Raw genomic sequence first — 13,333 nt, 5'->3', positions numbered from 1 at the left:
CTTAAATTGTGTGTGTCGTTCCTTCCTTAACACAGCACATCATTCCTTCGGGCATTCCAGGCTCACAAAGAGGAAAACTGGTAAGCAGGGCCAGGAACAACCAGCTGGAGATGAGGTGGTGTCGGTNGGTCGGTGTGGGCTTGGGAAAACCGACATGGCCAAGTCTAGAGGTAGAGCCGTTTCAGGGCTTCTTATCACCAGACTGTCCCAACCCACCAGTAGTAACACTGACTTGTAATGGTTTATGAAGCTCAGGCCTTAGCTTAGGCCGTTTCCCAACTGGCTCNTATAACTTAACTAACCCATTTATTCTAATCTGTGTCTGTCACGTGGCCTGTTGGTTTCCTCTCCGCAGTACCAGCACCTGTTTCTTCCTCTGCATCTCTCCTCTGACTCTTTCCCAAAGTTCCAAACTCTGCCCAGAAGTCCAGCAGTCTGTCCTCTCCTGCTTTGTTATGGGCCATTCAGAAAGTGATGTAGAAGATGTTTACAAAATACTGACTCTCTGCCAGTACAGAAATCAGCATTTGAGAAATACAAAGACAGCTTGTACACAGAGCACAGGAACAGTTTCTGTTATGGGAGTATTTATCAGTTTGTCAGTTTTTAACTTTTGATTTTAGATGGTGGGTGAAGGCCACTATAGAGCTTTTGGATTATCTTAAGCATTTTTTCCAGCACCGGTACTACTCAGGTCCCTGTATGTACCAGGCAAACACTCTGCCTCTTAGTTCTGTTCCTAGACCTTTTAAGGCGTTTTCTGAGACANGGTCTCATATGCCCTGATGAGCTTCAAACTCACTATAGCAGAAGATGACCTTGAACTTGTTTCCATTGCTCTAATGCTGAAGCTACAGGCATGTGCCGCCACATCCAGTTTATACCATGCTGGGGACCAACCCACGGCTTTGTGCATGCTGAGCAAAGGCTCTACTGACTGAGCTACATCCTTAGCCTCCAATTTCTGAGAGACAGCTNTGGGAGAAGTTTGAGGCAGGATCTTTGTAGTTTAGACTAGCCTGGAAGTTTTCATTCTCCTGCTCCAACTTCCCAAGTGTTGTGATTAGAGATGTTCATTTTTTCATGTCTGATATTCTCCCTNTCCCTGTCCCTCTCTTCCTCTTTTCCCCCACCCTCTCTTTCTCTTCTGAAAGGCTTTCTCTATGTAGCCTTGGCTGTCTTGGAACTTGCTCTATAGAACAGGCTGCCCTCAAACTCAGAGATCCGCTTTTCCTCTGCTTCCTGAGTGCTGGGATTAAAGGTGTGCCCATCAGCANCCAGCTGTACTTTTTCTTTTCCGAGTGAAGACTTAGTTTATGCNTGACTGAAAGCCCGGTGCAGGCAGCTAGATGTACACAGACCTGTGTACTGTGTATTACATACTGCAGCTAACACTCAGGGCCTCAGTGTTTTACAAATGGAGCTGTTTGCTGCTAGTGGGGAGTTAGGGAAGGACAAAGTTCTGGGAGCTCCCTCCCAGATAGACCAGGGTCCAGTTCTCTGGACAGGGTTGGGACAGTGGTATGGAGTAAGAATTAAGTATTTGGCCAGGAAATCTGGGGTTACATTGTGTCTGTGCAACAGATGCAGGAGGAGGAGCAGCCATCTGAGTTGGGGAGTGTGTGGCCCTGGTTCTGGGTAATAGCCTTGGCTGTCAGTGGTAGGGTGTGTGCCTTTTACCTCTTCAAGTATATTTACTTTTCGTCCTTAGGGCTCTGCCTGTCATGTATGCAGTAGCACTTGACCTTCGGATATTTGCCAATAATGTAAGTTCAATTTCCTATCCCTATTGGCTTGAAGTTAAATACATAGGGTGACTACCTACTGCTTAATTTCCAGTTTTGAGGGATGAATAGGAAGTGGGATGTATCTGGTGTAAGGAGGGGAAGACCGGGCAGCAGCTTGACTGTCTGTCGTCCTTGTCCATGCAGACAGGCCCTGTCTGTGGAGAGGTGGCGGCCACTGGAGCTGAGTAGGCTGATGTGAGGGGCTTTGCATCATCTTTTACTTCTGAGCTGTGGCCTGTGCTCAGGAATCCGGTGGTCAGCCTTCCTTGAGGAGCAACACAGGCCAGCTTTGGAGCCACNGAAGCATCTTTTGGGCCTTAGACTCTTTGTGGTTTTAAAAACTGTTGGTGATTTCTGGTTCCAGACCAGCACTCTTGGACGTTGTACATCGTGGTGCGGAGCCTAGTGCGCACCACGATGTACAACGTCCACAAGCAGAGGGTCCAGTTCTCTGGACAGGGTTGGGACAGTGGTATGGAGTAAGAATTAAGTATTTGGCCAGGAAATCTGGGGTTACATTGTGTCTGTGCAACAGATGCAGGAGGAGGAGCAGCCATCTGAGTTGGGGAGTGTGTGGCCCTGGTTCTGGGTAATAGCCTTGGCTGTCAGTGGTAGGGTGTGTGCCTTTTACCTCTTCAAGTATATTTACTTTTCGTCCTTAGGGCTCTGCCTGTCATGTATGCAGTAGCACTTGACCTTCGGATATTTGCCAATAATGTAAGTTCAATTTCCTATCCCTATTGGCTTGAAGTTAAATACATAGGGTGACTACCTACTGCTTAATTTCCAGTTTTGAGGGATGAATAGGAAGTGGGATGTATCTGGTGTAAGGAGGGGAAGACCGGGCAGCAGCTTGACTGTCTGTCGTCCTTGTCCATGCAGACAGGCCCTGTCTGTGGAGAGGTGGCGGCCACTGGAGCTGAGTGGGCTGATGTGAGGGGCTTTGCATCATCTTTTACTTCTGAGCTGTGGCCTGTGCTCAGGAATCCGGTGGTCAGCCTTCCTTGAGGAGCAACACAGGCCAGCTTTGGAGCCACNGAAGCATCTTTTGGGCCTTAGACTCTTTGTGGTTTTAAAAACTGTTGGTGATTTCTGGTTCCAGACCAGCACTCTCTTCTCACTAAGCCAGTTGCAGGACTGTGAATGTTAAAGCTCACATAGCTCTGTGGCACGGACGGAGCTTCCTGTCTGTTCTGATGAGCGCTCTGGCAAGGAGAACACAGAACCCACAGGCAGTGATGAGACCTATGCAGCAGAGGGTAACTGCCCTGCACAGCAGCACCTTCTGTCAGACTGTCTGCTCCAGTGTTCCACAAACAAGTCTGCAGCAGCAAATAGTGGGGGCCTCAGCCCCAACCCACTTGCCAGCAAAGAGGTGGCATCTCTGCTCTCCCACTAACACATGAGGCCAGCAGAGAGCTGCTGAAAGGGCACATATAGCTTTATAACACAGTACCCCAGAAGCCATTGATCCTGAAGAGACTCCACCAGACTCCACAACAGGTGTTGGAGGAACTGATGTGGGTTGTAAGGCAGCCATCAGTGGGCAATTAGGAACAAACATATGAGAACATTGATATCCCCAGCAAAGAACTGAAAGCTGCAGAGAACCAAGTGGGACTCCCAGACAGGAGGAACTGGGGAGCACTAGGGGCTAGAGAGATGGCTTGGTGGTTGTGGACACTGGCTTCCCTTACAGATGACTGGGTTTGATGTCTAGCACCCATATTGCCNCTCACAACAGTCTAACTCTAGTTCTGGGACATCTAATGCCCTCTTCTGCCTTCATGGGTACCAGGTGCACACATGGTGCATAGACGTACATGCAGGCAAAACACACATACATATAAAACAATAACAATAATAAATTTTTTGGTGATTAATTTAAACAGATAAGAAAAGAATGGCATTACCTTGTGTCTCAGACTCTTAACCTAGTTCTGTTTAACAGAGACCATCTGGGTATTGCTGCATCTGCATTGAATCCATTGTAANGTGCTGCTTTGTGGAGCCATTTGAGGATTCTCAGATCATTATAGACTATTTGTTCTTGACATAACCAAAGCCCCCAGAAACATGTATGTGTGTGTTTGTACTCACATGCTTAAGGAGGAAGAGACGGCGTCAGAGGTGATGGTCTTGTGGTCCCAGAGGCTGATGGTCCCATCTCATCAGCCTGGAACATGATTGCTAGGCCAGGCTGGGTGGCTGGGATTACAAGCATATACACCATGGTTTTTACTGTGTTGTGTTGTTGTATGAACTGTTGTTCTGGGACTCTGATTCAGGACCTTGTGCTTGTAAGGCTGCCGCTTCCTTGAGCTGCCCCCGGGCCCTGAAGCGTGTCATAACAGGTAGCACATTGTGGTCCCCATGGCTGCTCCACCTGCCTTCCCATAGAACCCAGGACCACGCCTGGACGTGACCCTCCCACTTCAGTCACTAATTAGGAAAGGACCTCAGTGAACATTTTACCCTCATATCAAGCCCTCTTCATCTTGCATTTGGCACTGATCTTTCACCAAACTGCATGGTTATGTGGTTTTGTTATAGCTCTGTTTCAGTCTATTCCAACTGTGGTAACAGTGTATATGCCATGGACTGGTTAGGTATAGACGGCATGTTCATATCTCGCTGATAAGGAGACTAANACTCCAACACAAAGTGCAGGCAGTTTTTGTGTCTAGTGAAACTGCTGTCAGTTTCTGTTTCACTGATGGTGTCTTTTTGCTCAGTCCTCGTGGTGGNGCAAGGAAGCTCACTGCCCNACCCCCCACTTAAAGATTTAGTTGTACTTTTTAATTAATTGTATGTATGTGTGTCTGTGAGTGTGGCTGCCTGTGGAGGGGGTTAGATCCCCTGGAGCTGGAGTTACGGAGTTGTGAGCTAATAGGGGTGCTGGGATCCAACTGGGGTTCTCCGTCAGAACGGGATGCATTCCTAACCATGGAGGCAGCGCTTTAGCCCAGCAGTTCTCAACCTCTGGGTCAAGACCCCTTTGGGGGTTGCCCATCAGATATTCTGCACATTAGATATTTACATTATGATTCCTAANAGTAGCAAAATTACAGTTAAGAAGTAGCAACGAGAATCTTACTGTTGGGGATCACCACATGAGGAACAGTATTAAAGGTGAGAGCCACTGCCTTAGTCCTTCTGGGACCTCATTCGGAAAGGCCCATTCGCCAGGGCCGCCTCAAGACCTGATCACCTTCCTAAGATGGAAGGAGTCTGATTCTCTTCTAAGCCCAGGGTAAAAGTGATACTTCACCTCCTCAGCAGGTTTTGTTCAGGGCTGGACNGCTGTGCACAGGAGGGAAGGTCAGAGGCCAATTCAAGAGGGAGCTGCAGGCCTGTGCATTAGGTCAAGGCTGGTGTCCTGGTTTGCGGTTTGTTGCTATGGTAACACCATCACCAGAAGCACCCTGCATCATAGTCTATCATTAAAGGAAGTCAGGGCAGGAGCTGAAGCAGCAACCACAGAGGAGTGCTGCTTACTGGCTTGCTCCCATGGCTTGCTCAGCCTGCCTTCCATAGAACTCAGGACCACCAGCCTAGGCGTGGCACTGCCACAATGAGCCGGGCCCTCCTGCATCGGTCACTAATTAGGAAAGTACCTCAGAGCCTGGACTATAGGTACACATGAAGGCATTTTCTCAATAAAGATTTTCTCTTCCCAGCCATGTCTAGGTTTGCGTCAGGTTGACAAAGACCAAACAGGCCATCTGGGGCTGGCGTCAGCTTGACTTGAGAATCGATATGGGGAAGGAAAAGATATATACATACATACATACATACATACATATACTTCTCAGTTCTTAAAAATTGTCTGTCTTGACTGGGCAGTGATGGCTCATGCCTTTAATCCTAGCACTTGGGAGGCAGAGGCAGGTGGATTTCTGAGTTTGAGGCCATCCTGGTCTACAGAGTGAGTTCCAGGACAGCCAGGGCTACACAGAGAAACCCTGTCTCAACAAAACAAAACAAAAAAATTGTCTGAGAAGGGCTGTAAAAATAAGCTCACTGGTTAGCACCGGCTACTCCGCAGATGCGCACACTATTAGAGACTTGCACCATTAATTTTGCCGCTGTTTGCTTTAAAAAGTAAATCGCTTTTGTATCGTTAGGCAGACCAGCAGTTGGTAAAGAAAGGGAAGAGCAAAGTTGGAGACATGCTGGAAAAAGCTGCCGAGCTGCTGATGAGCTGCTTCCGAGTCTGTGCCAGTGACACGTGAGTGAGGTCTGGGGGCAACGTGCTCACCGTCAGAGCATGCGTTGCTCTCCCTGTACTCGGTCCTTGGTGCTGGCCACACTTTCTGCCTTCACTTTGGAAGGTCTCTGCCCAGTGCACGCAGCCTGGCTTTCTCTACCTGTNAGTGTTCTGAGCAGTGCCCTTGTCTAGCTCTGACAGCCAGGCCCCCTCACCCTTGCTCCCTGCGGAGACACTGATATTCTCTGCTTGTCACTGACTGAGCATTGCTGCTGTCTAGCAATGAGGTTGTAGTCCCCTGTAGATGGTTTGTTGAGCTTCCGAATTTTTGAGTGATTGGTTTATTAGATTTTTTTGTTCTTTTGTTTTTGTTTTTGTGTTTGCAAGATAGGGTTTCTCTGTGTGTATCCCTGGCTGTCCTGGAATCCAGGCTGGTCTCAAACTCAAGAGATCCTCTTGCCTCTGTCTCCCAGGTGTTTGCATGGCATTTTATTTATTTATATATAATTTTTTTTTTTTTTCTTTTTGAGACAGGGTTTCTGTGTGGCCCTGGCTGTCCTGGAACTCACTCTGTAGATCAGGCTGGCCTCAAACTCAGAAATTCACTGCTTCTGCCTCCCAAGTGTGAGGATTAAAGGTGTGCACTCCCACTACCCAGCTTGCTTATTATTTTTTTTAATATTTAATTTTTTATATCCTTTTGATCACCCCCCTTTTATTTTGTGTAATTTGTCTTAGCTGGTTTGCAACATANCTGGTTTAATTTTTTTCTTAACTAAACCTTCTGTCAGAAAGCGTTTCCATCTTTTTCCTAAAACTCTACTTCTACCAATCATATAATCATGTTATTTGACTATGCATTTACAGGAAATGTACTTGTGTTAAGTTGAGCATGGTTTTGCTATATTATCCTCGCTGTCCTCCCCTCCCATGGTTGAAGGTCTAAGCTGTCTCAAGGCTTCTCTTTCCCGTATTCCTAATTGTCTGGTTTGTGTCGCTGTTGCTGTTTTGTTTTTGTGATTGGAGACCCTGGCTGTCTTTCAGCTCTCTGCCCTCCACCCTTCTTTGTGTCCTCCCGTGATTAGAGGTCTCGGCTGTTTCTCACTTCTCACCACCAGTCTTAACTGACTGTAGGTGAAGGTCTCAGCCATCTCTAGGCTCTCACTGCCCATCCCACGGTGGATGGAGTTTCTGCCCATAAGCTCCCACAGTGAAGTGCACTTAGCACTGTCATGTGTGGATGCTGGTGACTAGAGACAGAGGGGACCACTGAGGAAGGCTCCTTGTCTCTCACCATCTGTTTCTTGCCATAGTAGCTTGATATCTGTTTATTGAATGGACAATTGGAGGTCCTTGTGGTTCGGTACAACAGGACCCTCCTTGATNTTTGAACTCTGTTTCTCATTAGGTTGCAAAAAACCAAGCAGAGTAAACACACCTGTGTTTCAAAGGACACTACCACAAGTCAAAACAGCCATATTTGAAAAACATTTGAAATAACATACCTAATAAAGGTCTAGTATAGGCTCTGCAGTGAACTGTTAGAACTGAACAAGAAGGGGCAGCCCATGCTTAAATGAACACTCCTTGGTTTTTTGTTTTTGTTTTTAAGACAGGATTTCTCTGGGTAGCCCCAGCTGTCCTGGAACTTATAGACCAAGCTGGCCTCAAACTCACAAAGATCTACCTGCTTCTGTGAGTGCTAGGATTAAAGGTGTATTTTACATGCCCAGCTGTAATGATCTATATATTTGAAAACTCTTGAGAGAGAGGGAAAGAGAGAGGGAGAAAGAGAGAGAGAGAGAGAGAGAGAGAGAGACAGGTTTCTAGTGAGCAGGTCCTAGCCCGCTCTAAATCAGCAGTGTCCAAGGCCACAGTGAGCTGCCTCCTGTGCCTGTTACAATGGCTGTGATCACAGAGTAGGAAGTGCACACTACTGAGGGGCTGAGTGTTTGCCATGTGCCACAGTAGCCAAATGCTGCCCAGAAGGCAGGCAAACTGAGCAGTCTCCTGGGCTTTGCCTTTTCTTGTGCCTCCTGGGCCAGGTCAGCAAGGCAGTACCAGTGTGGCTCACCCATGCTTGCCTATTCATTTCTCACTGCCTGAGTTTGCTTTCTGAGTTTNAGTTTCTGCTGTGGCTCTTCAAGTAGATTGAACATCTAAATTCTTTATCACACTTGGGCGTGAGAACATTGACCTAGCGAGCAAGTATCTTTTTGGGCTACCAGTTGGAACAATTTATGGGAGAGAGCGGGTAGAGCAGCTAGCTGGGCAGCTGGCATAGAGCAGGCCTTGCTCTGTGGACAGCGGACAGCATTTACAGCAGTGTCATTGGAGACAGTTCAGTTCCCTGCCATGAGTACCCTGCAGTTTGTGCTATGTCCTGAGTTTGAGCTCTAAGTGCCATGTTCCCAGGAGCTGCCATTGGTCCAGCACCCACTGCAGTCGGGGACTACTTGGAGGAGTCACAGAAGTAATTCAACTCTGAGCTTTGTTTCCCCAATGTTTTATCATGAGCATCTACAAGTATTCAGCAGAATTGAGATAATTTTACAGGACGACCTCTAACTACCACTTCTGTGAGTTTATTACACTTGTCTGTCCGTGTCTTCTCCCTGTCCATTTGTCAAATTATCTCAATAGTTCTCTTCATCCTTTTTTTTAGAAAAAGCACATTTTTATACACATTTCCCTCCAAGGATTCCAACTTCCTGTTTGACTTTTGGGGTGAAGTGGACCTTCAGAACCACACAGACCCCGCTGTGCTAAGTTTGACGTTGGCGCCTTTGGTAGGGCCTGGTCAGCAGTGTCCTGGTGTTTCCTCACCAGGGCCACTCAGTTGTTATTTACCGTAATGTCACCTGTGAGAGCTTCTGCAGAGGGTTTGTCGCTCTCTGTGACTCCTTCCTTGGGCTCCTCCTTATGTGTTTACAGAGGATTTTTGTGGTGCTGTTGCTAGGAGAAAAAAATGTTCTTCTTCCAAAAGTGTCTTCTATCAATCTCCATCTATAGAGTCTTGCTAATGCTGCAGAGGGGCTGCAGTTGTTTAACTGGGGTTAGAATTCTTGGGCTGCTTTTTCTTCTCTTGGCAGCTGTATTAAACTTCACTGATGGTGTTCAAGAGAATAGACTCCCAAGGGCCCTTTGTCTCTAGATTCTGAGCTAGAAGCCGTGAGGGCAGATACTCAGGGTTGGGAGTTGACTTGGGACAAGGACGCCTCAACAGCTGAGGTCCCTCTCTTCCTCTCCGTTCTTTCTGGGGAAGGTGGTCCAGGTCTTCTTACTCTTGGAGGCCATGCAGGCTGTGAGGTCCACCACCCTGTTGCTGTAGTGTTGTTTGTTGTCATACCAAGAAATGATCTTTACAAAGTTGTCATTGAGAGCAATGCCAGCCCCAGCATCCAAGGTAAAACGGTGGGTGTCACTGTTAAAGTCACAGGAGACAGCCTGGTTCTCACTGTAGCCTGGGATGCCCTTCAGTGGGCCTTCTGGTGTCTGCTTCACCACCTTCTTGATGTCATCATACTTGTCAGCTTTCTTCAGGTGGCACATCAGATCCACAGCAGACATACCGGGGATAAGAGCACAGAAGGCCATGCTTGCCACTGAGCAACCTGTTAGTTCTGGGTGACCTCGCTCATAGTCTTGGCAGTACCAGTGAGTCCAGGGATGATGCTCTGAGTAGCTCCTCAGCCGTATACCACGGCTTTCCAGAGGGGCTGTCCACAGTCTTGTGGATGTGCTGTGGATGACCTCAGCCATCCGTGACGGGGCTGCACAAGGTGGAGGTGCAGGAGGCATTGCTAACAAAGTGAGAGAGTTATCCTACTTGTCACGGTTCACACCTATCACAGTCACAGGGTCATCAACACAAGGTAGATAGGAAAACCCTTTGTCTCTACTTCTCCATGATGGTGAAGACACAGTAGGCTCCACAACACAGTGGCCACCAGCTCCTCCTCATCTGATGTTGGCCGGATTGCACTCCTAGAAGATGGAGCTGGCCTTCCCATTGATAACAGGTTTCCTGTTCTGTCTTGACTGTGCCATGGAACTTGCTGTGGATAGAGTTGTGCTGGGACATGGAGACCTTGAGGTCAATGAGGGGGTCACTGATGGCAGCGACATCCACAACAGTGTCAGCACAGAAGGCAGCTCTGGTGACCAGGTGCCTGCTATGGCTAAACCCATTCACTCCGGCCTTCGCCACTGCATGTCAGGGAAGAGACTGGCATGCAGGAGAAGACACAGCTGTCTCTGGGACAGGGGAGCAGAGTTGCTCTTTCCTCTTTAACTTTACCGATGAATAGAGCCTTTTCTTTGATGACTCTGGCTGTGGGGCTTTCTCTCACAGTAGTAATTAGTCCTGGCAAGTGGTTTATTCTGTAATTGATCATGTTTGTTTGCTCTTCCTGTAGCCGTGCCGGCATAGAAGACTCTAAGAAGTGGGGGATGCTGTTCCTGGTGAACCAGCTATTTAAAATCTACTTTAAGGTTTGCTCTGCATGAGTTTCTGTAAAGTCTTGTTTTCTATCTGCCTGGGTAAATTACTGGTTTAGTTTGTCTTCTGACATGTGTTAGGAAGAGATCCTGACCACGCCCACATTAACAGTCCTAACAGCTGGTAGTCATTCCATGCCTTCTGAGGGCCAGGGCTCCATGGAGAAAGCGTGCAGCATTCTTCAGAGCAGGGCCTATCCTGTGCCACAGAAGCCAGTAAGAACTGGAGATTCATGAAGACCTGATTTAGGATCGCTCGTGGGAATGCAGCTCCTTCAGACACACGCTCTGAGCACTGAGTGAGCACATACTGAGTGTGGGGACAGAAGTCCTGAGCATTTGGTAACTGGTCCTTGTGATGGAGCTGGCCTCTGTGGCCACTTGAGCCTTCGTCCTGTGTTGTAATATCAACTTTATGGAACGAGGGGGATATATAGATATATGGATGGACAAACGAGTCAAGTTGGCTTCATAAAGACAAGTGAGCACAAGGCAGCCTGTCCCACGCCACTGAAAATCTGTCTTTCACTTCATGGGACATTTAGTGTGTCCTCGCCAGTGTGCGGCTGAGTGCAGGCGTTTCCCTAGACATTTGCTAGCTCCCCTCACAGAGTCCAAGCTTCTCCATTGTATGTTGTCTGTACCGGGTAGTTTTTTGTTTCTTATTGAAATTTTGATGACTTTGAAATTTATATTAAAAAAGTAAGCCAGAAGTTCATGTCTGTCCTTTTGTCTGCCTATTCTGTTGATACTGCTTATGAATGTTTTAAATGGTTTCTTCTTTATTATAGATCAACAAACTCCATTTGTGTAAACCTCTTATCAGAGCCATCGACAGCTCGAATCTGAAAGACGACTATAGCACAGCGCAGAGGATCACGTACAAGTACTACGTGGGGCGCAAGGCCATGTTCGACAGTGACTTCAAGCAAGGTATGGTGATGACACTATTCCGTGTCTGGGTGACATTGATGTTGCAGAGAATATAAGACTGTATTTTATTAAGGTGAGATGTATGTATAATCCAAGTCCAAGTGTGTGTGTGTGTGTGTGTGTGTGTGTGTGTGTGAGAGAGAGAGAGAGAGAGAGCACGAGCAAGCGAGCATGCTCACGCACCCCCATGTGAATGTATGCCATGTGTGTTGTGCAGGTCCCCACAGAAGTCAGAAAAAGATGTTTGAGCCCCTGGAGCTGGAGTTACAGGTGGAACTGAACTTGGGTCCTTTGGAAAAGCAGGAAGCACTTTTGACTACCTAGTCATCTGTCCAGTCTCCTCTTTGCCTTGTTTTTTGAGACAGGGTCTCACTTTGTAGTACAAGCTGTCTTGGAATTCACTATGTAACCTAGACTATCCTCAAATTCATGGTTATCCTCCTGCCTCAGGCTCCTGAGTGTCCTGGAATTACAGGGAGGGGGTACCACACCTAGATTTATTGTACTTTTGAAATTTATTATTTTGTATATGTGTGTGTGTGTGTGCATGTGTGTGGTGTGATTTTTGGTGTATGTGTGTGCACCATGGCTTGTGCACAGAGGGCAGATGACCACCTGAGCTGGCTCTCTCCGCCCACTTTTACGTGGGTCTTAGGGGCTGACCTTGGCTTCTCAGGTTTCACAGCAAGTCCTGTTCTCAGCCATCTTGCTGGCTCCTAGCTCTTCTTTTAATATTTTTCCAAGTGCTTATATTTTTGACAATAANGCTAATTATACAGGTGAAAACAATACTTGGAGGATCTTGATCTCTGTAGGGTTTCTCAGTGCGTGTTAAGGCCGGGTTATCCTGCACCCTTTCCTTGAGGTGCTCTTTGAGTAGCATACGGTGATTGTTTTCTCTCGGTGGAGCTTGGCCCCGCTGCAGCCTCAAGTCATCTGTAGCTGTAGCTGTAGCTGTAGCACAAGTCCCCGTAGAGTGACCCTACAGGCAGTGAAGCCTGTCCTTAGGCCTTGCTCCGTAGTTTGTGTTTGTGACTTGCAAGAGCTCTGTGTGGTGCCATTGTTCATAGCAGCCTGCCTGTTGACTCTCATTAGCTTCCTCAGGAGCACGAGGCCAGGCTTTTGTTTTTCTCTCTGTGAGTATCTAGCATGAGGCTGCTCTCACTCTGCTCTCTTCTGCTGGACATAAAGTGGACTTTCATTTATTTTTAAATTATTTTTAAAAATTGCATAAGCTTATCTTATAAACTCAATTATAGGAACAACACACAGCTAGATGAAGGTGGCTCCTCGGAGAAAGCCTTGCCCAGTCCACATTTNGTCCGCTGGTGAGCTGTGCACAGCTGTTNCAGCCGTCCCAAAGCTGTGGGNCTTTGCTTAGGCTGGACACTCACTGTCGGTTACCCATTTACACACCTGTGCACCACGAAAAAGAGAGTTAGCTACCACAGAGTTGGAACCAGAAAGCNATTAGCTTGCTGTCCTCTCCCGACGCATGTGTCCCTCCCCCGCAGTCTTTCCTTCCGTAGTGTCCAGTGCTGCTGTTGTGAATGGCCTCCCAGTGCCTTGCAAGTGTAACTAACGAGTGAACAGTATGCCATTTGTGTGCACACCACATTTTATTCTCTGCATCTGCTGATGGATGCCTGGATCCTTGCTATAGTATGTAGAACAGCAGTGAACCTGGATGTGTGATATCTGTGTGATAGGCATAGAGGGCTCTGGTGTATGCCCAGGTGCCCAGGTGTGGAATGCCTGCATCAGGTGAAGTTCTGTTTTTAAGACCGATTTACATATGGCAGCATTGATTTGCACTCCCACCAGCAGTGAATAAGGGTTTGTCTTTCCCCACATCATCTTTCATGTTTGTTGAAAAATCTTTTTTTTTTTTTTTTTTTTTTTT

At 47.4% G+C, this 13,333-nt stretch overlaps 1 protein-coding gene across 2 annotated transcripts in view; it reads left to right on the top strand.

The window, feature by feature from the left end:
• Pcid2 (PCI domain containing 2) overlaps positions 1–13,333 on the top strand; it is a 24,150-nt gene that overhangs the window by 4,668 nt on the left and 6,149 nt on the right. Inside the window, exons 3-7 of one of the 2 annotated variants that reach the window (XM_029480857.1) lie at positions 39–80; positions 1,712–1,766; positions 5,915–6,018; positions 10,416–10,491; positions 11,289–11,430. In XM_029480857.1, the coding sequence (XP_029336717.1) occupies positions 39–80; positions 1,712–1,766; positions 5,915–6,018; positions 10,416–10,491; positions 11,289–11,430 (419 nt within the window). Of the gene's footprint in view, positions 1–38; positions 81–1,711; positions 1,767–2,273; positions 2,505–5,914; positions 6,019–10,415; positions 10,492–11,288; positions 11,431–13,333 lie in introns of those variants that run through there. The other variant, XM_029480858.1, reaches the window with a different exon arrangement.

Source organism: Mus caroli, chromosome 8 (genome assembly GCF_900094665.2).
Source record: "Mus caroli chromosome 8, CAROLI_EIJ_v1.1, whole genome shotgun sequence".
Classification (NCBI taxonomy): domain Eukaryota; kingdom Metazoa; phylum Chordata; class Mammalia; order Rodentia; family Muridae; genus Mus; species Mus caroli.
The sequence above is the reverse complement of the archived record's forward strand: the minus strand, read 5'-3'. Positions and strand labels throughout refer to the sequence as shown.